This window comes from Sus scrofa, chromosome 15 (genome assembly GCF_000003025.6).
Source record: "Sus scrofa isolate TJ Tabasco breed Duroc chromosome 15, Sscrofa11.1, whole genome shotgun sequence".
NCBI classification, from domain to species: Eukaryota; Metazoa; Chordata; class Mammalia; order Artiodactyla; family Suidae; genus Sus; species Sus scrofa.
Window position 1 is genome coordinate 34054171 of NC_010457.5, and position 24160 is coordinate 34078330.

General features: G+C 37.4%; 1 protein-coding gene across 3 annotated transcripts in view; it reads left to right on the forward strand.

Moving 5' to 3' along the window:
* The window catches only part of LOC106506202, a 335514-nt gene that overhangs the window by 28097 nt on the left and 283257 nt on the right, over positions 1-24160 (forward strand). For all 3 annotated transcript variants that reach the window (XM_021075827.1, XM_021075828.1, XM_021075829.1), the window contains exon 2: positions 1538-1717. In XM_021075827.1, coding sequence (XP_020931486.1) covers positions 1546-1717 — 172 coding nt within the window. In that variant the 5' untranslated portion in view covers positions 1538-1545. The remainder of the gene's footprint in view (positions 1-1537; positions 1718-24160) is intronic.

Below are 24160 nucleotides of genomic sequence, written 5' to 3' on the forward strand. Positions count from 1 at the left end.
TGGATGTTAGAGCCTTATTCAGTCTTAGGACCAGGGTTAGGTTCTTGTGGCCAAAAGACTTGACACATTCTATCGACATTGTTCCTTCCTGGCTTACCCTGCAGAGCCCAAGTGTAACTCTTTGTGACCTGTGGGGCTCTTCTAGGAGAAATGTGGCCCTGTGGTCCTGAAGGACCACATGGAGTTGGAATTGCTAGCCTGAGGACAGTGTGGATGCAAATCCAATTTAGTTGTTTTTGTTAAGTGAAGTCTTTACTAAGTACTGAGCTCCAGGAACTGAGAAATAAATGAGGAGGAGGGGGCAAGAGAGAAAAAGGCCAAACACAGAAAAACAAAGAAGGAAAGCAAACCTATCCTGTGGTGCCTTAGAGGATATGCCCTAGGCAGAGAGAAGCATTTGCCTGTAGCAGCCTGAGTGCCATGACTGCATCTGTCAGCTTACACCTTTCCAGATGGGGAGGGGAGGTGGGGAATGAAGAGATGAAAAGACAGGTGACTGCATTATCCTCGCTCCAGCTCCACTCCCAGTGATGGAGGGAGGGAGGGAGGACAGTAGCACGAAAAGCCACCTGCCCTGTAGATGGCTTCTACCCCATTTCCATGTCATCCAACAGAACACTTGGCTCAGTTCCTCCTTCTGGAAAAGAGAGGCATTAAAAGTCTTATTTCACAGGGTTCTTGTGAAAATTAAATGATAGCATCCATTATCCTGTTAAAAACATCAAACCTATATTAAGTCCTTAAAATGTACCAGGCACTGGAACATGTTTTACATATATTATTTTTGATCTTTATTTAAATGCAAAGTGTTAAAAATCCTTAGTGTATGTGTGTGTGTATGTGTGTGTGTGTGTGTGTGTGTGTGTGATGCATAGTGCCCAAATTAATGATTATTACGGAAACTTCTCAACTTATAGATATCTTAAAATAATTGGTTTTCTGTGTATTTTTAAATAATCACAGTTTCAGTAGAGAAAGCATGTATCTTTAATTAGTGTCCATTATTTATAATAGACACCTGAATGAATTGGCTTGTGGGACATCATTGCCATCTGTGGGAATCCTGTCATTGCAATTTTACAATCCATATAGAAAACAAAGTCTATGAGTCATATGAACAAGTTCAGTCTTTCTTTTAGGCAAACACCAAATTTAATTAGCATCAAAATGAGCAAAACTGGAGTTCCTGTCTTGACGAAGTGGAAACAAATCTGACTGAGAAACATGAGGTTGCGGGTTTGATCCCTGGCCTTGCTCAGTGGGTTAAGGATCTGGCGTTGCCGTGAGCTGTGCTGTAGGTTGCAGATGCAGCTCAGATCTGGCGTTGCTGTGGCTCTGGCATAGGCTACAGCTCTGATTAGACCCCTAGCCTGGGTACCTCCATATGTGAGGGTACAGCCCTAAAAAGACAAAAGACAAAAAAAAAAAAAAAAAAAACTGTACAGAATTTATGTCTCCAAGTATTGCAAGTTCTGTTTCCATTTTACTTTTTTCATAAGTAATATCAGTTCATGTGAATCTCTTGTCTTCTTTTTAGAGATTCACATGTGTGGTAAATTACAAGAAGAAAATCCCATCGGAAAACTGTATGAAGACTGTTCTCAAGTATTTCAGCCCAGCTTAGCAGAAGGGAAGGGAGAAGGCCCAGGAGGTACCTTCCATCGACTGTACGCAGTGTTAACAATCCTAAGAAATCCTGGCTTGATGACAATAGCAGGTATGATGGGGGGAGCATGTGTGAGCATATGAGTCAGTTGTGGAGGAGTTTGATGAGATAAAATGTTTTAAAGTGGTTTAAAGTGATTCTTAAATTGCACAACTTAAACTTGCAGAGAAAAACAACCGTTTTATAAGAAATTGAACTCGGGAATAGTATTTATCAATGCTGTTTTTCTCTAATGCCATGTGAGGCATTCAGAATCCTTGATTAAAAGAAAAAGGTGCCATTATTTTTCAGGTAGATAAAAATCCTGTGATAAATATAGCATGTCTAAGCTAGAAATCCAGGAGAAATAAAAACTGAGACCAGCACTTGCTTCATCAGAGCCTAATCCACCTGAGGTATGAATTGTGGACAGGGCTCCAGGAGCGGTCCTCTGCTCTTGCACTAGGAGGGTGCATTGCATTTAACTGAGCATGGCATGTAAAATACAAGTGGCTGCCATCCTCATCCTAAACGTATACTCAGACATCAAGTTCCTCCAATTTAACATCCTGAGAAACTTCAGATACAGATTTTTCTCCTATCAGACCCACCCCCAGCCATTCCAGGGCCAGGCCTCATGAGCAAGCTCTCTCTGCAGCTGCTTTGTGTGTGGTTTTTATGCCGTCTTACTCTCCTAGATGAAATATTTTGTGAAGAAAGCAGCTAAGTTAATTTTGATTGGCCTCAGCAGGTTTTGTTTTGTTTTGTTTTACCAAAGATACAGGAAATTATACTAACAGAGGCAGGAAATTATTCCAAGCCTCATAATTATTTAACTGGGGAGCAGGAAACTGTGTGCTTTCAAGTTTCAAGTCCTTCAAATTCCAAATCTAAGCCATGAGCTGGTATTTTCTTCCTAATGTCCTCTGTTACCTGTGAAAAGGTGTGCATCATAGTGACCACCATGAGCGCTGTGTCCTCATCCATCTGTGAATCTCTGTACTCTGGGTACCAAGCTCAGAGCCTGAAAAATGACCTGTATCAGTAGGTACAAATACTGCACTCCTAGATAAATCTACTTTTCTTGCATAAGGATCAAAGAGCATAAAGACAGTATGAGGAGACCCTGTCCTGTGATTTATAAGATAAATGGAAAATTTTTGATTTGTGCTTATAAGATATCATGTAAAACACCTAAACTATTCACTGAACTGTGAGATTGATCGCAGTTGTCAAGCATCCGTTCCTAGGGAGGGCACCCTATTTGAAGTGCTAAATTATGGATATTACATCTGTGCTAGCTGTTTCTGTTTTGGCACCCTGCCCAGTGCACTGCTGTCTGTGGGGTACTCTATGTTGAATTAGTATGATGTATAGAAATTAAATTCCATCAAATTCCCTGTCAGCTGGATTATGGATGCAACTTTCTCCTGTGACACAATCTCAGAGGGATTAAGATGTTGAAAGTGAGGCAGAAAGCCAGAGATACGTGACAATGCTAAGGGTGTCTGATGAGGTATAAGTGTATGTCGTATTTAGCTGGACAAATGTATCAACTTAAATAAACTTATCAGAACTTTTTTTGTCTTTTTGTCCTTTTAGGGCCACCCCTGCGGCATATGGAGGTTCCCAGGCTAGGGGTCTAATCGGAGCTGTAGCCACCGGCCTACACCAGAGCCACAGCAATGCCAGATCTGAGCCATGTCTGCAACCTACACTCCACCTCATGGCAACACCGGATCCTTAACCCACTTAGTGAGGCCAGGGATCGAACCTGTAACCTCATAGTTCCTCGTCAAATTCGTTTCCTCTGCACCACAATGGGAACTCCCTTATCGCAATTTTTGAGTCAACACATTAGCTTCAATAGCTGAAAGATCCAAAGAGTGGCTGGTAATTGATTAAATTCAGGTCTACTTTGTGGCCTATACGTTATTACAACACCCCTGATATGAGACAGAGAAAGGGATTTAAAGACTTAAAAAGAGAGAAATGTTGTAATGGATCATCATGTTCAATACCCACCTGGCACCTCTCATGACCTCTCAAGGACAGTATAGTGGTCACTTCTTTCACCACCAGTCATTGGTGCAGGAAACCACAAGATAATTAAAAAAGCAGAGAAGTATCAGAAATCTGAGGCTGGTGAGGAGGATGGGGGAAATGATCCTTGCAAGAGTCTCCTGGATTTCAGTAGGCAGGATGGCTCTGCAGACAGGGAGAGGAAGAGTACCAGGCCTCCCATCCAGGGAAGATGTAGGCATGCTACCATAGCAAATAATAAAGGTAGGATGGCAGTTTTACTGTCGTGACCTGTGAGGAGCTACCTATCAAACTAATGATGGGCTCCTAAGAAATATAAAACTATATCCTTAGGAATGGTAAGAGGGAAACTGCACCAATCGATGGTGGTATCCTTAGGAATATATATGGAAGCAGCAGCTATTTATGATAATATTCCTAAAAATGCAGAAGGGAAGCTGCAACTAATGGATAATGGTCCCCGTAGGAATGAAAAAGAGGAGAAACAACCTGCTATGATGGTGTCCTTTGAAATGCCAGAGGTAACTTGTAGCCAATTGGTGATGATGTGCTTGGGTATGTACATAGGAAGCCACAGTCAATTTATGAAGATTAGCTTGGAAATGCAAAAGGAGGCAGAATCTAGTAGATGATGTTATCCCTTAGGAATGTTAAAGGAAAGCTGGAACCAATTGATGGTTATCACTGGGAATATAAAGAGGATGCTGTGGCCAGTTGATGATGGTCTCCTTAGTTATGTAACTGGAAGCTGCAGCCTATTGGTTATGATATCCTTGGGAATGTAGATGGGGAGCTGCAGCTAATTGATGATGGTTTCATTCTGAATGCAAAGGGAAGCTGTGGTCAATGGGTGGTCTCTCTGGGAGAATAACTTGGAAAATGAAGTTAAGTGATGGTACCATCATAGGGAATACAGAAGGCAAGGATGTTACCTGTCCCTGGGAATGGATGTTACATATCCCTGGGAATGTAAATGGGAGCTACAGCTAACTGACAGTGCATCATTGAGGAAGCAAATAGAGAGCTATGGACAATTGATGATGTAGCCTTAGAAATGTAAATGGAAGCTGCAAGTAATTGATGATAGTATCATTGAGAATTCTAAGAGAAACCTCTGGTCAATTGAAGATATCTCCTTAGAAATTTAAACAGGAACCTGTAGCTATTGATTTTAGTATCATTGAGAATGAAAAGGCAACGTAAATGGGAATCTACAGCTAAATGATAATGTCATCCTTAGGAATGAAAATGAGAAACTGCAGGCAATTGATGATATCATTGGGGTTCAAAAGGGGATGCTGTGATAAATTGATGGCATCCTTAGGGATATAAATGGGAAGCTACACTATCGGTGATACCATCAAAGGAATGCAGAAAGAAAGTGTGGCCTACTGATGCTGGTATCGTTAGGAATTTATGTGGGAGTCTGCAGCTAGTTGATGTCATCTTAGGAAATGAACAGGCTAGTGTGGCCAATTTATGATGGTATACTTAGGAATGAAAATGAGAAACTGCAGCTGACTGATGAACATATCATGGGGAATCAGCTGTAGCCAATTGATGAAGGTATCCTTAGGAATGTAAATGAGATGCTGCAGCTAATTGGTAATGGTATCATTGGCAAAACAAAGGGAAACTGTGGCCCATTGATGATGGTGTCCTTAGGAATGTAGGTGGAAGCTGCAGCTAGTGAGAATGTCATCAAGGGAATGCTTATGACAGGTTGTAGCCTTTGATATGGTATCCCTAGAATTTTAAGTGGAAGCTGCAGCCAATTGATATAGTATCAGTGGGAATGCAGAGGAGAAGCTGTGTCTTAACTTAGGAATGTAAATTGGATGCTGCAGCTAATTGATTATGCTATCGGTGGAAATCCAAAGAGAAAGTTTTGGCCAATTAATGATATATTCTTTGCAATGAAGATGGGAAGCTGCATCCAATTGATGATGTCCTTCTAGGGATTATAAAGAGGAAGCTGTGACCAATTGATTGAGAAATACATAAGAATATAAAAAGGAAGCTGCAGCCAATTGAGGTTGGTATTCTTTCAAATGTAAATAGAAGCTTCAGCTACTTGCTGTCACCTTAGGAAATGCACGTGGTTAGCTGTGACCAATTGGTGGTATTTTTAGGAATATAAATGGGAAAATAGCAGCTAATTGAGAATGTTATCTGTGAGAATCAAAAGGTGTTGTGGCCAGTTGATGGTGTTATTTAGAATGTAACTGGGAAGCCTCAGCTAATTGAGGATGGTATTCTTGGGAATGTAAAATGAAGATGAAGCCTACTGATGATGGTGTTGTTAGTATCGTGAATGGTATAAGTTGCAAGTAACTTATGATGGTACCCGTAGGAATGCAAAGGAAAGTTACAGACAATTGCAGATGATGTTCTTAGGAATGCAATGGGGGGCTGCATCCAATTTATTATCTTATCCTTAGGAATAGAAAAAAAAATTGTAGTTAACTGATGGTATTATTGTGAATACAAAGGGAGCTGCAATTGATATATGATTGAATCCTTAGGAATGTAATACGGAAGCTACAGCTAATCGCTGTTAGCTTAGGAATGTAAAAAGGATGCAAAAAATGAAAGCTTTGCTCTTTCTGACTTTTTTCATCTTTTTAATTATGGCTGATATCTTTTATTTACCCTTCTAGACAGAGTCTTTATTTTTTTTTTTTTTCTGAAGTATTCTTGGTCAAAATCAACAAGAATTTCTTACCTTGAGTTCATTTCATCCAATGAGGATACCTGGTTAAGTGTAGAAAAATGAAAGTTAAAGAATATATTAATTTCATGGTGTATATTCCCCCCAAATCCCAACCAGCAAAGTCCATTTAGGATGGCTGAGCTTTTGATAACTGATTCCCTTAGTGGAACTGCACAAAGTCAATATCTACTTCCTTTTTTTGAAGTTGTACTGAAGTATAATTGATTTACCGTGTTGTGATAATTTCTTCTGTGACTCAGTCATACATATACACATATCCATTCTCTTTCAGATTCTTTTCCCACATAGATTGTCACAGAATACTGGGTAGAGTTCCCTGTTCTATACAGCAGGTCCTCATTGGACAATCATTCCACATACGTCAGTGTGCATATGCCAGTCCCAAACCCCTCGTCCATCCCTCCCACCCCCCAACCTGTCCCCTTTGTTAAATCATAAGTTTTTCAAAGTCTGTGAGTCTATTTTTGTTCCTCAAATATGTTCATTCATATCCTTTTTTAAAAGATTGCACATAAAAGTGATGTTATATGGTGGTTGGCTTTCACTAACTTCACTTAGTATGATAGTTTCTGAGTCCATCCATGTTTCTGCAAATGACATTATTTCATTCTTTTTATGGCTGAGTAATATTTCATTGTATATATGTACTACATCTTCTTTATCCACTCTGTTGATGGACATTTAGGTTGCTTACAAGTCTTGGCTGTTGTAAATAGTGCTGCAGTGAACACTGGGGTACATGTATCTTTTTCAATTCGGTTTCCTCTGGATAGATGCCCGGGAGTGGGATTGCTGGATTGTAAGGTAGTTCTCTTTTTGGTTTTTTGAGGAAGCTCGATACTGTTTTCCATGGTAGTTGTACCAGTGTACACCAATGTACATTCCTACCAACAGTGTAAGAGTGTTTCCTTTTCTCTATACCCTCTCCAGTGTTTATTATTTATAGACTTTTTGTTAATGGCCATTCTGGCTGGTGTAAGGTGGTACTTCATAATAGTTTTGATTTGCATTCCTCTAATAATTACTGATGTTGAGCATCTTTTCATGTTTTGTTGTTTTTTGTTTTGTTTTGCCATTTGTATGTCTTCTTTGGAGAAATATCTATTTAGATCTTCTGCCCATTTTTTGATTGGATTGTTTTTTTGATATTGGCTTGCAGGAGGTATTTGTATATTTTGGAGGTTTTTTTATTGTTTTTTTGTCTTTTTGGGGCCACACCTATGGAATATGGAAGTTCTCAGGCTAGGGGTCAAATTGGAGCTGTAGCTGCTGGCCTACACCACAGCCACAGTGACATGGGACCTGAGCTGTGTCTGTGACCTATGCCATAACTCAGAGCAATGCTGGATCCTTATCTCACTGAGCAAGGCAGGGATTGAACCTTCATTCTCATGGATACTAGTCAGGTTCATTACCACTGAGCCATGACAGGCACTCCCTGTATTTTGGAGATTAATCCCTTGTCAGTTGCTTCATTTGCAAATATTTCCTCCCATTCTGTGGATTGTCTTTTCGTTTTATTTGTAATTTGCTGTGCAAAAGCTTTTAAGTTTAATTAGGTCACATTTGTTTGTTTTTGTTTTTATTTTCATCATTCTAGGAGGTGGATCTGGGAAGATATTGCTGCAGTTTATGTCAGAGAGTGTTCGGCCTAAGTTTTCCCCTAAGAGTTTTATAGTATTGGGTCTTATATTTAGGTCTTTAGTCCATTGTGAGTTTATTTTTGTGTATGCTATTAGGTTCTAGTTTCATTCTTTTACATGTAGCTGTCCAGCTTCCCCAGCACCACTTATTGAAGAGACTCTCTTTTCTCCATTACTATTTTTACATTCTTTGTCATAGATTAGTTGACCATAGGTGCTTGGGTTTATTTCTGGGCTTTCTATCCTATTCCATTGATGTATATTTCTGTTTTGTGCCAGTACCATATTCTTTTGATGACTGTAGATTTGTAATATCGTCTGAAGTCAGGGAGCCTAATTCTCCAGCTCCACTTTTCTTCCTCAGGATTGCTCTGGCTATTTGGGGTCTTTGTGTTTCTATACAAATTTAAAAATTTTTGATCTACTTCTGTGAAAAATGTCATTGCAAATATGATATGAATTGCACTGAATCAGTAGATTGACAGGTAGTATACTCATTTTAAAAATATCGTTTCTTCAAATCCAAGAATATGGTTTATCTTTCTATCTGTTTGTGTCATCTTTAATTTCTTTCATCAGTTTCATTTGATTAATATGTACCTCAGGATGTTCCTCCTTGGGTTTATTTTATATGGTGCTTGTTGTGCTTCCTGGATTTGAGTGAATGATTCTTTTCCCATGTTAGGGAAGTTTTCAGCTATTTATCTCCAGAAATATTTTCTCCAGCCGTTTATCTCTCTCTTCGCCTTCTGGAACCCCTATAATGAGAATGTTGGTGCATTTAAGTTTGTCCCAGAGTTCTCTTAGACTATCCTCATTTCTTTTCATTCTTTTTTCCTTATTCTTTTCCATGTCAGTGATTTCCACCAGTCCTTCTTCCATCATGATTATTTGTTCTTCTGCCTCCTATAACCTGCAATTGATTCCTTCCAGTGAATTTTTTATTTTTGTTATTGTATTTTGGATCTCTGCTTGTTTGATTTTCAAATATTCTGTTTCTTTGTTCAACATTTCTTCTAAATTATCATTCTTTGCCTCCAGTTTTTTTCAAAGATGATAGAGATTGATTAAATCCAAACAAAGAAAAAGTGGGAGTGGAAATATAAGGTGAAATTTAAAATTAAAATTCTTTCCCTAAAATCAGTTAAAGACAAACCTATACAGCAATTTCATATGATGTTAAATGCCACGGTGAAGATGATAGAGGAAACTAACCTTTTTAGATCAAAGAAAATAGCCTCCTAATTTATAAAGCAAACATAGTAAATTCTAAGGGAATTTTATAATTTATTATTTTATTAGATTATAATGATACATCTCTTTTAGCATCTAGTAGATATATCTAATAAATAATAAACCCCAAATCAGCAAGAATATTGAAACTGAAACATAAAATGAACACATTTGGCTTAGTAAATGTATGCAAAATGATACATCCTACAAATAATGAAAATAATTATGTATGTATGAAGAACTTCAAATGCTGGCAAAGTAAACTTTTGAAATGTTAGGGGGTTAGAGTACAAATTACTCTAAGATAAAAATATAAATATGTTAATGAAAATTGTAAATAAATATTTAGCTACCATTAAGTTAACAAAGGCTCTCTTAAATATCCTTGGAAAATTGTAAATAAATCTTTAGGAACCATTAATTTAAGAAAGGCTCTCCTAAATATCCTTGGATCAAATTTTTAAAAATTCAAGCTGCAATTATAAATTTTACAGAATTCAATGAATAATAACAGAATACCTCTCACTAAAACAATGGTCAGACTTTAGTGATTTGTTAAGAATAAATTTTTCCTCTCATCATATGATATTAGAACAGTGATTACCAGAATAAATCAAAGAGAAATAGAAAAATAAAATCAATAAGAAAATACAGTAGGAAGCAAAATGTATAATTAATAAATAAATATAAAACCCGATTCTTTAAAAAATAAAATAAACCAAAACAGAGAATGTATTGAACACTGACAAGATAATGTAAAACAACAGAAAATATAATTAGGAATGAGGAAAATGTAATTATAATATAACCCAGATATAGAAGAGATTAAATATTGTAGACTAATGTTATATGCAGCTGTATTACATCATTTAATTTGGAAGCTTGGACAAATTGCATAATTTTCTACACAGGTTATATATTACCAAAATTGACTCTAGACTTAAAAGGAAATCTAAATGTATCACTGGAAGTACTATTGAAAATACTAGAAAGGTGATTAAAGGTATATCATTAAAAAGAAGATTAATTTATTACTGAATTATAACTCACAATTGGGTTACTGTGCCTGCTATTTCAGATGCAAGGGATTATGGAAATCTCCTCAGTTCTTTTTATGCTAGCAAAACCTTCCTACCACAACAAGATAAAACCAGCAAAAAGCAAATAAAAGCAAAGTAATTTCTAAGAGGCCAACTAACCCTCTTGTTATTGGGTCCTCTTGTTCTTCTGACTCTGAGAGCTTCCTCTGTGTGGGGACCTTTGGTGAATATTCACAGGAGTGAGACAAAAATGCCCATCCCAAGAGATCTGTCCATACCCTCTTGGCATGGAACCCTCTGGGATGAGTTCTGTACTGATTGCCCAAGTGTCCTATCTAATGACTTCAGGAAGCTTATCATGGGGTCTTCCATCAAGGATGGATGCAGAAGAAGACTACTTTTGCTAGTGAGGCAGATTCAGGAGGAATTTCAGGACTTGGGTCTAAGGAGCACTGTGTTTACTCAATAGCTTCAATCTGAAGTGTGGTGGCCCCTCACTTCTCAAACAATGGCATAATTTTTGTATGACCCACTTGAGACATTTCACACAATTCTGCAAAACACACTCTTAGATTGAAGTCTTGTTTTTGTGCAAGTCTTCCTATCACTCTAAAAAGTAAAAAAGGAAACTCTGTGGTTCTGGTGGTTCCTTGGGCTGGGAGCTATGTTTCTCGTGTTCTGTCCATAGTTGTCTGGAGCGGCAGGATGAAAAGCTTCACCTTGCAGTCCTGGAAGTTAGAAACACCACTATTCTTCTGGCCTCCCAATGCCTTCAACAGGTCGTCTCACCCAAGTGGCCACAAAGAGGCTGCGCCTCCCAGGGTTTACTCTATGTCACACCTTCCACTGCTATGCAGGTTCAAACAACAAGCACTGCTGTGCCAGAATCCTGTTCCCTGAGGCCGTTTCAGTGACAGTTGATGGTATCAGGCATCCAGCCAGAATAAAGAAGACCACTCTAGTTTTCCAAAAGAGGAGATTTAATTTAGGTTCGTGATGCCATGTTGGAAGGACTAGAAAAGATGAATGGCTGAAAGGTGGACTTTTGCGGAAAAAAACAGATGTAGAAAAAAATTTTTTAATTATATGAGATGTAGAGGGGAAATAAGCTGTTTCTCAGACTTGAAGGAGCAGACTTGGAAACAAACAAAAAATAGAAGAGAGTCTCAGCTATTCATGTGCTTTAGATCCTGAGACAGGCACTCAGCCTGACACAACTGACAGTAAGCCTAGCTGTAGGATCCTTGGTGTGGGTAGGAGGATCTGTGTCTGCCGTGTCTGATGCTCAGGTGACTCTGTCCTATTTCCTGGTGGAAATGGAGCCCCTGGACATTCTGTTTTCCTTGCTTTCTGTGTCTCTGTGAACCATTAACAGATCCTAACTTGAAATGATTTTTCTCAAGTATATATTCATCTCTGTGAAAAATACAAAATTTCTTCTCTCACAATAACTGTACATGTGAATGGGACTTTATTAAACCTATTCCAATGTGTGATTTATAAATGCTTTCCCCCAAACACTATTATTTATAATTCATATGTTGGCATAAGTCATTTTGGAGGTCACAGAAGTTTTAAGACCTAACTTTATTGCTCCAATAATATATAAGCTTGGTTTGAACCATTTTCAACTAAAATTGAATTTCTGTCAAGAAATTCCTGAGATTTTAATCTGACCTATAAATTGTCAAGTCCCAACAAGTATCAGCCATAAAAAAATAAAAAGAAAATGAAGAAAATTATTTCAGTGGTAATACCAGTTAATTTAGCAATTATCACATGGTGATAGGAAATAATGTTTTCAATTAAATTTTATTAGGTGTTTATTATATTTTTCTTTGAGATGAATCACATTGGAAATTGTATGAAATTGACAGAAAGTTAACCACTTTTACTATTCTATATTTATTATAAACAGAAAATCAAATTCAGTTTTTACAGAAGCAAAAAATGAACTTTTAAAGATAGAACTTTGAAATATGATAACTTTTGTGTCAACATAAACTTTATTTTATGAAATTTATTATAGGATGTAACTTCAAAGTGAACTTATTATATATTAACCTGGCTAACAGTTATATTTTTAAGCTACTGAGAGGGTTTCAGTGTATTTGCAAATACTATTTCCTCTATTCCAGTTGTTTTTTTGGAGTAATTGTACAACTTATGCCAAATCAATTACCATCAATTTAAAATGCAAACAGATCAATAGTAAGTCAAATGACTAAGATTTAAGAGACTGAAATGATAACATAAGAAGAATGGTCGAAGAGAGAACAGATGCCAAGGAACATAAAACAAAGGGTTGGAAAGGAGATGACTTTTTTCAGGCACAGGAAGGTCTCCAAAGTAAAAGAGCTTTATTGTCTACATGAGGGAATACACAGAAGTTACATGGGCTTCAAATTAGAATCCTTATAAGAGAGATTAGTATTATTTCAGATCAAGAGGGGAGTAACCCTTCTGAGATGGTAGACTATGATGAATCACGTCTCTACTTTTCTCTTATACACATCAAAAAATGGCCAACAGTGCTGGATAATACAGAACACAAGTGTACGGATTTTGAGCCTGGAAACCAAAATGGTATTCTAACATCATAGCTAGGAGGGAAATCCAAGTTCAAAACTTTTCCTGTGTTCCCAGGCCTGAAAGGATACTGCATGGTGTTGGGCTGGAGTCCTGAGGCCCACAGTGGGGAGAAGGGCTAGGTGTGCCTGTTGTTTAAGGGGCTACAGCTATATAAAGACAAGAATTGTAAAGTGCTTCTTGGTGGTCTGTGGAGTAGAAAATATAGACTGGAAAAAGCTTGCTCCTCCAAGTCTTAAAACTGTACAGACATTTTGCCAAATGTGCATGGTCATGAGTGGATAAAATAAATCATGATTGAGCCACTGGAGTTCCATATGCCTACATGTTTGAGCTCTCAGGTTGTAGACAAGCGTCCTTTCTGTGGTCTCCTTAGAGTCACTTTCTTCCACATTCTGTACTTTTTGTTAGTGATTTCTCACTTAAAAATGTCCTCCGAGTGTTGTGCTGAAATTAATCTGTGTGTAAAGTGACGTGTTCTGATGCTAGAAGGTGGCAGTGGATCTTACAAAGAAATCACCTGTCAGGTGATCTCATTTAGACTCGAGTTAGTGCTGTTGAGCTGAACGTTAATGAATGGCTGAAAGACATTAAATAGTGACAATAGAGGTTGACAGAATCCTGCCCCAGTTTGCCCTCCAGCAGCTCTTTAGTACTCAGGTTTTGTGTGTGCATGACCTTAATGAACATAACTGCAAATGCTGAGAAATGACCTATATAACCTGTCTTTATTTGGAAATTGTTAGTATTATCCAAGTAAAAATACAATAGAGAATTTAAACACAAGCTTGTAAAATGATAAAATGTAATTTTTAAGTCAGATCATGAAACTCAAACGTACAATGAACGTATGGCAAAGGATTCACTTAACTTATAATTAAAGAGAAAACTAGTAACATGCTACAGCTGATTCTTATAATTCAGTCAACACACAAACATAGACACACACATACACACATGAAACTGGAAATGCTGAAATGAACCTACATTGTAGATGTAAACCTAGTCAATATCCAGTGGTAAAATATCATTTGCATTTCTATGGGCAAGTATAATTTGTTTTCCAGGGAGTTGTAAAATAGCTCAAAGACAATGAAAGACAGATATCAAAATGTCCTAGGGCCTCCAATAATCTGTTTTGATGTCTCTAAAGAAAAAACTCTTCATAATCTTTATGACAAGAGTAAATAAACATTTTGCACAGAATCAGCATGCCAAGAAAATAGTGTTTCTATGCATGAATATTAAAAAATTGGAAAATAGACTTTAAAAATAGAGTTCTTTCTCAATATTAGTAAAATGTATAGTGAGTCCCAGGAGAGAGTGGTGACTAACAGAATATGTGCAAAACCATTTTATAGAAGAATCCGAAAATATATAATATAGTTTTATTGATGAGACGACTCAATATCACAGATGTTTATTCCAAAATAAAGTAAAAGCTCACAGACATTTCAATCAAAATCCCATTAGGGCAAACTGATGCTAAAATCAGATGGAAAATTAAAATGGAAAAATATCAAAAACAGTCCTGAGATGGAAGAACAGTTGGGAGGTAGGAGGAACTGTCCCTAACAGATAATTAAAATTTGATAATATTGAAGCACTAATGAAATAAATAGCTGAATACATACTCAAGAATAGGTGAATGTAAGAGAATGAGAACATAAAGGAGAAAAATGGTTAAGTATGAAAAAGACAAACAAAATAAACTTAACAAAAGGTGCTACTAAGGTAAAAATACATAGTGTATACTTGGAGGAATATTTGCAAAAAAGTAAAAAATAAATAAATCTTTAAATAGTAACAAAAAAGGATTGAAATCCAAAAGAGGCAAACCACTTCATGGGAAAGATATCTGCAATATATTAACTACCAAAGAGCTCATTTTTAGAAAAATACATGAATTAAAAGAACAACCCATCAGAAAAAGGGAAAAGAGACCTTCCCGGGCACTTAACAAAAGACAAATTGAAATGGCAAATTGTAAATGGGAAACTTCACTTTAGAACGATAGCCTGGCAAGTGTATCAAACTCTAATGTCCTGAGTGCTGGCGATCATATGAAACTTGGGAATTTCACATACTGCTGGTGGGCTACTAGGTTATACAACGAAATCAGTCTAAAGAATGATGCTGTCTAGTAAAGCTAAAAATATAGGTTATCGCCTAAGGCTGTAAAGCACACCCATGCATGGTGCTCAGGTGCCCCTGAATACTTACATAGGACAACTCACAGCTGCACTCTGCCAGGCATCTCCAAATTGATCAAACTAGATGCCCATCAGCAGAACAGGTAAACAAATGCAAGTATGTTCATCCCATGGAAAATTACATAGAAATGAAAGTCAAACAGAAGAGACTTGGGTAGATTTTAGAGATACCATATTAAGCTAATGGTACTTAAACATTATGGACTATATAATGCATAATAACACATAAATTAGTAAAAGGCAAAATAAAACTATATTTTCAAAGTAAAACAAGATATCACTGCATACTGTTAGAATGGACAAAATCTGGAACACTGACAACACCAAATGCTGGCCAGGATGTGGAGCAAGAGCAAGTCTCATTGTTGATTGTGGGAATGCAGAATTTTGTAGCCACTTTGGAAGATGGTTTCATGGTTTTGGAAAACTGAATATACCCCTACCCTACGCTCCAACAATCAGACTCCTTGTATTTACTCAAATGAGTTGAAAACTTAAGTCCATTTCGCTTATAATCAATGATGTTGAGCATTTTTTCATGTGTTTGCTGGCCATCTGTATATCTTCCTTGGAGAAATGTCTATTCAGGTCTTTTGCCCATTTTTTCCATTGGGTGATTGGCTTTTTTGCTGTTGGGTTGTATAAGTTGTTTATATATTCTAGAGATTAAGCCCTTGTCAGTTGCATCATTTGAAACTGTTTTCTCCCATTCTGTAAGTTGTCTTTTTGTTTTCTTTTGGTTTCCTTTGCTGTGCAAAAGCTTTTCAGTTTGATGAGGTCCCATGGGTTTATTTTTGCTCTAGTTTCTATTGCTTTGGGAGACTGACCTGAGAAAAAATTCATCATGTTGATGTCAGAGAGTGTTTTGCCTATGTTTTCTTCTAGGAGTTTGATGGTGTCCTGTCGTATATTTAAGTCTTTCAGCCATTTGGAGTTTATTTTTGTGCATGGTGTGAGGGTGTGTTCTAGTTTCATTGTTTTGCATGCAGCTGTCCAGGTTTCCCAGCAATGCTTGCTGAATACACTTTCTTTTTCCCATTTTATGTTCTTGCCTCCCCTGTCCATGAGATACCACCTCACACCAGTCAGAATGGCCATCATTAATAAGTCCACAAATAACAAGTGCTGGAGGGGCTGTGGAGAAAAGGAAACCCTCCTGCACTGTTGGTGGGAATGTAAACTGGTACAGCCACTATGGAGAACAGTTTGGAGATACCTTAGAAATCTATTCATAGAACAACCATATGACCCCACAGTCCCACTCTTGGGCATATATCCAGACAAAACTCTACTTAAAAGAGACGCATGCACCCGCATGTTCATTGCAGCTCTATTCACAATAGCCAAGACATGGAAACAACCCAAATGTCCATCAACAGATGATTGGATTCAGAAGATGTGGTATATATACACAATGGAATACTACTCAGCCATAAAAAAGAACAACATAATGCCATTTGCAGCAACATGGATGGAACTAGAGAATCTCACACTGAGTGAAATGAGCCAGAAAGACAAAGACAAATACCATATGATATCACTTATAACTGGAATTTAATGAACATCTCAGAAAAGAAAATCATGGACTTGGAGAATAGACTTGTGGCTGCCTAGAGGGAGGGGGAGGGAGTGGAAGGGATCAGGAGCTTGGGCTCATCAGACACAACTTGGAATAGATTTACAAGGAGATTCTGCTGAGTAGCATTGAGAACTATGTCTAGATACTCATATTGCAACAGAACAAAGGGTTGGGGAAAAATGTATACATGTAAGAATAACTTGATCCCCATGCTGTACAGAGGGGAAAAATAAATAAATAAATAAATAAATAAATAAATAAATAAATAGAGGAGTTCCCGTCGTGGTGCAGTGGTTAACGAATCCGGCTAGGAACCATGAGGTTGTGGGTTCGGTCCCTGGCCTTGCTCAGTGGGTTAAGGATCCGGTGTTGCCATGAGCTGTGGTGTAGGTTTCAGACGCCGCTCGGATCCCACATTACTGTGGCTCTGGTGTAGGCCGGTGGCTATAGCTCTGATTCGACCCCTAGCCTGGGAACCTCCATATGCCGCGGGAGTGGCCCAAGAAATGACAAAAAGACAAAAATAAAATAAAATAAAATAAAAATAAATAAATAAATACTATAAGAGCCAAAAAAAAAATCATTTTTTAACAAAAAGGAAGCTTCACACCTGTTGGGTCATTTTTAAAACAGCCATATGGTCTATTTTCTATTCTCATGTTAAGCCAGAGTTTTATTAAAGGCATTATTTATACAATTGTATTATTTATACAGTTTACCTGAGGTTTTCAAGTAAAATTTCTAGAAGTAAGGCAAAATGTAAAGCACTTTAAGATTTCCTCATGTTTATTCATTAACCCCTGCTACACACATTGTAATGCCTTTTAAAATTTTGGAAGGCCTGTATGTCAAGCTGCAGAACCATGTCCATGGTCTACCATATTTTATTCGAGGGGGGTAAGATTTTGCACTCACGTGTAAGATTCTGCAAAGAATGGTGCACAAGAAGTGTGCAAGCCATAACCTGTTATACACCTGGGGGATCCAAGGCAATGGAGACAGGTGGTAGGAAATAGCCTGTGTTGTCGCCTGTAGTATGTTGAATTTTGGATAACGTCAAAACAGTGTTTGCATGAAAAGAATAACCACTTGACTGAACATTGTTACAAAACTGTTCCATACTTATTTTTAAGATCGGTGTCCAGATTGGTGATGGCCATTATTTGTAGGTTATGGCAATTGTTTGAATCATGACTAGTACCTAAATCATTAGTGAGAAGGTAGACAGAAAAATGTGGAGCTGAAGAAGATAAAACAAAGAGCCTCTTAAAAAGAAAAACATGAGGCAGCCACACTTTGGCTTCCAGCCAGTCCTTGAGTTTAACTGGGCTTCACTCGCCTCACACTGGGCACCACCCATCATCCACTCTGTGTCCTCTGTTTTCCACATCTCTCTGTGATGGACTTGTGCATCCCACTCCCGAAAATTAGGAGCCCTTCTCCTGACCTCCCCTGCTACTGTTTTATGACATCCATACTATCCTTGACCCACGTAAGTGAACACACAGAGGACACCTAAATCGTGCATTATGGTAGGCAGTCAATAAGTGTTTGCAGGTGTCTTTATGTCCTTAGGTCAAAGAATTCTACTCAGTGTCATATGGTTCCTTTGACCTTCATTTTGTTGGTACTTTGTACTAATAGTTATTTCTTCCTCTAAAAATATCAATTAAGCCTTTTTGAGGTAGGGAAAAAAACCCCAAAAGAACAAAGTAAACATTTTTACTATTATTAATTTTGAAGAATTCATTACTACTTTTTCAGACATAGTAAGAAGCAGTTGAAAATATAATAAACATTTTGTTTCCAAACTCATGGATTTGATATATGACACTCTAACATAACAATAGAATTTTATGTTTTAATCCTCTTTATCTTAATATAAATGTAGGGATTTTGAAGAGTGATATGTTGCCTTGCTTGAGAGCAGACAGGACCCTGGCCAGATGCTGTTGTTTGCCTGATTTCTGACTAAAGTTGATTTGCTTTCTCAGTAATGTTCTGTCTTGAGAAAGGAATATTTAGAGTCTTAGCCAGTGTGTCACTCATAAATTCTGAAGTCTCCAACTTTTAAATATGCTTATGGTGAATCAGTGTATTCTACTTTTAAACCCTCATAAACATCATTTTTTTTTCATTTTTGGCACTTTTAAATAGGAAATAAAAGAAATACAAATTAAAAAGGTAGATTCTGCCATATAAAGTAGCTATTGGAAACAATGAAGTTCTTCAAATGCACTTTTCTCCTTGTAATAAAAATATTTTAAATAGCTTTATAACAAATCCCGAATTCCTCAAGACCACCTTGCCATCACGTCAGTCTTTGAATGTGAGAAAAGCGGAATAATTGTGAGATGAAATGCATGTGTAATTTGGGTTAAAATGTGATGTTGATTTCTCAATTTTATGTTGATTATTCTCATTGCAATTCTGCTTGTATTGTTCCTCTATCTTCTCTCCCCATTGTGTATTCTAAATGATTAAGCACACCTACCACTGGAGCCTAAACATTAAGGCACTTTGGGTAAAAAAAGTATGAAATAGCCCTTGATGAAGAAAGAAAAAAAAAATTAAGTTATTGCTCTGGAATAGGTTGTTTTAAATCATGAACTTTGCCACTGGCTCATGTTTTTGAATAGTATACACACACACAAACCTCTTTTGTTCTTTTTGTATGTATATTTAAAAACTGTAAAGATACGCTTCTGTATATATGTAGTGCAATCATTGTGACAGACCAATAATTTAATAACTAAGTCAACATTTGGGACTCATTCTGTAATGAGAAATATAATTTAATTTCATATGAAAATCCAAGTGACATTTTCAAAGAGAAAACCATTTATATTTTTCATAACTGGGAAATGCTAAAGTTTTAAATTGTCATTCCTGATCCTCAGTGAAGAATACATATCTATTTAAAATGCGTATGTATCATGTATTTGGTTATTGAAATGTGATTTTTTTGTTAATTATTTCATTAAATATTTGATGGATTCATATTATGATCAGACACTGTCAATAGGGCAAAGAAAAAGATTTCTCCATTTAGAATTCATCTTCAAAAGATCGTTTTCTGGCTGTATGTCTTTAACATACCAGTTTAATCTGGAACTTACTTTCCTTCATCTGAAAAATGAGAGCACTTGTCAAATTTATTTCCTATAAGATTCCTGAGATCTAAGGAATTAATTTAAAAATGTATCTAGCTAAACATTTTTGTTCCTAAGAGATGAAAGTTTCCTTAGCCTGTCTTAGATTTTCCAATTGTCAATGTGCTCTGGGGCACTAGGAGTCAGAAAGGAGAGCCAGTCCTGATAATTTAGATATCAGCCCAGAGGTGACTTTTCAAGAGCCGTGGTCCCAACTGCATCCATAGACAGAAAATTGGGGAGTGCAGAGATAACAAAGACACCAGGGCCCTCTCATTGGAACACACATTTTCAAGGATATTTAAAATAAAAAAATAAAAGCACTGTGTGTGCTGTTTTCTCAGAGAAGAATGCTGAAATTCCATGAAACATATCCAACTAGAGAGAGATACTTTTGATCCTCTCAGAACTGGTATACCAGCTGTAAGAGACCTCACAGGTGGACTCACCACAGTGGATGCAGTTTTGAATAGAATCTATGAAAGAGGCAAGAATCCAAGAAAACAGTAGCCCAAAGCATCTTGGGTATACTAAGACTTGTTGATAAAGTTTGGCATTTGCATAAAACACTGCAGTCACTTCAGTGCTCATAATGATTATATGTTTTATTTATACACCATTCCATCTATTCATCCATCTGTCCATCATGCATCTAGCTTTGATAAGTAATTTCTGTAGATGGTGCCTTTGCAGCTTCTTGAGGAGCCCAAGTTCAGGTCCTTGTGTGGAAATAGTGCCATCTAGTGGCCATTTCCATTGCAGCCTTTGACCCTGGTCAACTTTCAAGGAACAGTGTGGCTGGTGTAACAGTCATCTGACGAGGTTGCAGCTGTTGTACTGCAAAAATAGACCTTGAAAAAGTAAATGATCATTTTTCCTATGTGTGGTGGTTTTCTTTCAGGATTATTTTACCCAGTTGTTTTGAATTGTCAGTTGTTCAAATTGGGTCCATTTGATGCAGTACTTGAATGGCTGGAAGAGAGACAGCAACTATTAAATTTCAGGAAGACTGTTTTTTAGAGTGTTTCCCCAGTTATTCCATTCTTTTCTGGGGCCTAAGAAGAAACCACAACTTGCTTTTCCAACTAGTTTGACGTTCACCATCTTTAATCACTGGGAAGAGATCAACTGAAAAAGACCTGATGTGCATGCAGCTCCTATGCTAATGATCTGAAAGATCTTTCAGTCCCCTCTAAAGTCTTTCCGCAAGCCAGTCCAGCAAGGGCAACAGTCTGCCTTGTGTAGGTAGGGTCGCCCCCTTGTGCCCATGCCTGCCAACAAGGTCCACATGGAAATCACATAATGCCTTTGTAACAGGCTGTTAGGCAACTGTCAGAAGCCTGGGGGTGTGTGAGCTTCAGAGAAGTCCCCTGGATGTGCGCAGCCTGCACTGCTTCGATTTCTAATAGCCCAGGCATAGAGAAGTGTAAACCCAGCCCTCGGCAAATTATCCAATGGGCATTTTCATCTGATTGAAAAATGACAAGGCTGTTGTGAAGCTCTCAGTCTAAAATATATGTATATTACCTTCAGAGTGAAAACCCTTTAATTCAGCTCGCATAACATTGACATAGCTCCAAATGAAATAACCTCCTGTCTCGGTAATTGAGTTATCACTACAGCGTAAAAGTCAATGGAACAAATATTGCTAAGAAATGTAGCTTTCCATTGATTTGTTCAGGAATAGACTCAACAAGTATGTACGTATTACCTGGCAAAGTGCCATTCTTTGCTTTCAGAATCAAAACATTTTATTGGAATAGTGCAGGATTAATCCTTAGTTTTTGCACTAAGCACTGGAACATGCTGAAAAGAGAAGTATAACATAAACAGTGACTTTATGTTGAGAAATTTTAGAAGAAAATCAATGACAAATAAATGACTTTAATAAGAAGAAATATGATAACAAGATTTCCTTAATTTCCACCCATATTATACTTCCTTTGTCACATTACTAAGTTAACACAATTTTCTAGATACATTTAATGGTTTCTTCTATGTACTCTTCAAATCATCCCACAGATATTGATGGGATGCCTCCTAGGCATTAAGCAATAGAATATGCACTAATCAATTATATTATTATTTCATTTCTCATTGCCTTAAGAACCCAAGTACCTTCTTTATTCATTTTTTGGCTTAAAACGCAAAATAATACTTGATTTTTTTCAAAGCTCTGAAATGTGGGTAATGCATATGATGTTTTATAGTGTTGATGATTTTAAGATTTTTAGAAAACATTTTAGTTCTGCTTTGAATTGCAGTTCACCTAATTTACTAGGTAAATAATATATGACAAAACCAGATTTTTCTAGCCTTTGATCCAGTGACTTTATTGCTTTCTATTCTAAGTACACAATACCAACACATTCTTTGCTGTATTTTCTGCAGGGAAGTAAAACTGAACTTACACTAAAAAAATTAAAAGATACTGGAGAAGAACAAAAGAGAGATAAATTTGCACATTTTTAAGACTGACCAAAATAATTGCTGAATTGATTGTTTTAGAAAAGGACATGGAATCAGTAGTCCTGGGTTGGAGGGCCTTCAAGTTGATCTCCCCCGGTCCAGTTTCTTTGGGTGTGAAATGAAGGTAATTATTCCTACTTAAAGGGTTTAGGTCATGATTATGTAAATGTGTTAAAGTGAGATTTCTGTACGTTGAGGACTACCTTTAAATATTTTCATGCTGTCAGGTTATAAAATGCATTACTGAGAATCATAAATACTTAAGGACTCCAAGTGGAGGAAATGATCTATTAACTTTTAACTCGAATCGTATTACAGTTATCCTAATGGTGGAAAATAGCCCCTGGGCATTTTGATCGCACAGCCTTCCTGGGGCCATCAGGCTTCTGGTGTTAGAAATCACACCAGCTGTCAAAGCCAGGTGCCTTTAAGTGGTGGGAATCTGATGAATATTGGTGCTAAGTATGATTTCATGAAAGAGAATGGGAAACTGGTCCAACATGAGCCAATAAAGGTCAACCCACAGTTGCTTGGTGCCCACATCTTCTCCTTGGCTGGTGGCCCATCCCTGCATCTTCAAAGCCAGCAGTGAATGACCTTCACATCTCCCCCTGGTTCTGAACTATGCTTCCATCCTTACCCCTCCTTCCCTAACTGCCATACCTGATTAAACTTTATAGGGGTGCTTTGAGATTCCATTGGGATCACTCAGATAATTCAGGATAATCTCATCTCAAAATCCTTAATTTAGTCCCATTTACAAAGTCCCTTTTGTAAGGGCAATAACATATTCCTAGGCTGGGGGGATTAGGGAATTATGCTGCCTACCATACTGGGTGGGCGAGACATAATAGAGGAGGGGAGCTCAGGCCGCATTGGTGGCCCACAGTCAAGCATTCAGTCTCTGCATAGCCTGAAACATGCCAGATGCTATTTGCTAAAAAGAGGACAAGACTTTACTTGAAAATCATGAGGGTCTCTTCCATGACTCACCTACAGCATAAGCTTTTCTGTCTGCTATGGACACTTCAGACACCAGTGACTCTGCCGTGGAATATGGTCCCAGAGGCAGCAGTGAGACCCCACTCAAAAATGCCAGTCCTTTAATGGGCTGGAGTAGTATACCCAAATTTTATATCTATCTATCTATCTATCTATCTATCTATCTATCTATCTATCTATCTATCTATCTATCTATCTATATTTGTCTCCAGAAGTCAGATATTTCTGCCAGCGTGGGGCCTGTTTCTTGGTGTTGGAGGGTCCAGAGGCAGTGACCTGTACTTCACTTGGGAGTTATCTAAAAATGTCATGGACCCGCAAATTTCACTTGGGTGGCAAGCTCCTGAATTTCTGTGAGCACTATTTGCCGGTCTCTGGCACACAGAAATCTTACTATGGTGTTTAGATTTTTTGAAATAGGTTTTATTTAGAATATATTTCACTACTAGGAGAAAAAGCGCTAGAAGGAAAGAAACTCGATTTGGTGGTGAATCTTGGATTATCTGACTCTAAGAGTTTACCATCAAATACTGTATGATTGTTTTTGTTGTTCTCTGAACAATGAAGAGTAACTTCAGTTTCAAAAATCTCAGGTGTCCAGTTTTCGAATTTTTGTGGACATATCTGGCACACAGTGTACATGACCAAGCATATGTGTATTGTGTTGGATCAGTGATAAATGCTTTGATGCAGATGAGTTCTCTGAAGCTTCAAAATGTTACTTCAGTTGAAATGATTGAAAGAAAAAGTAATGGAGGTTTTGCCTGACTGATTTTGGATGGACAACGAACAGCAACAAACGATGGCTCTCTTAAGAT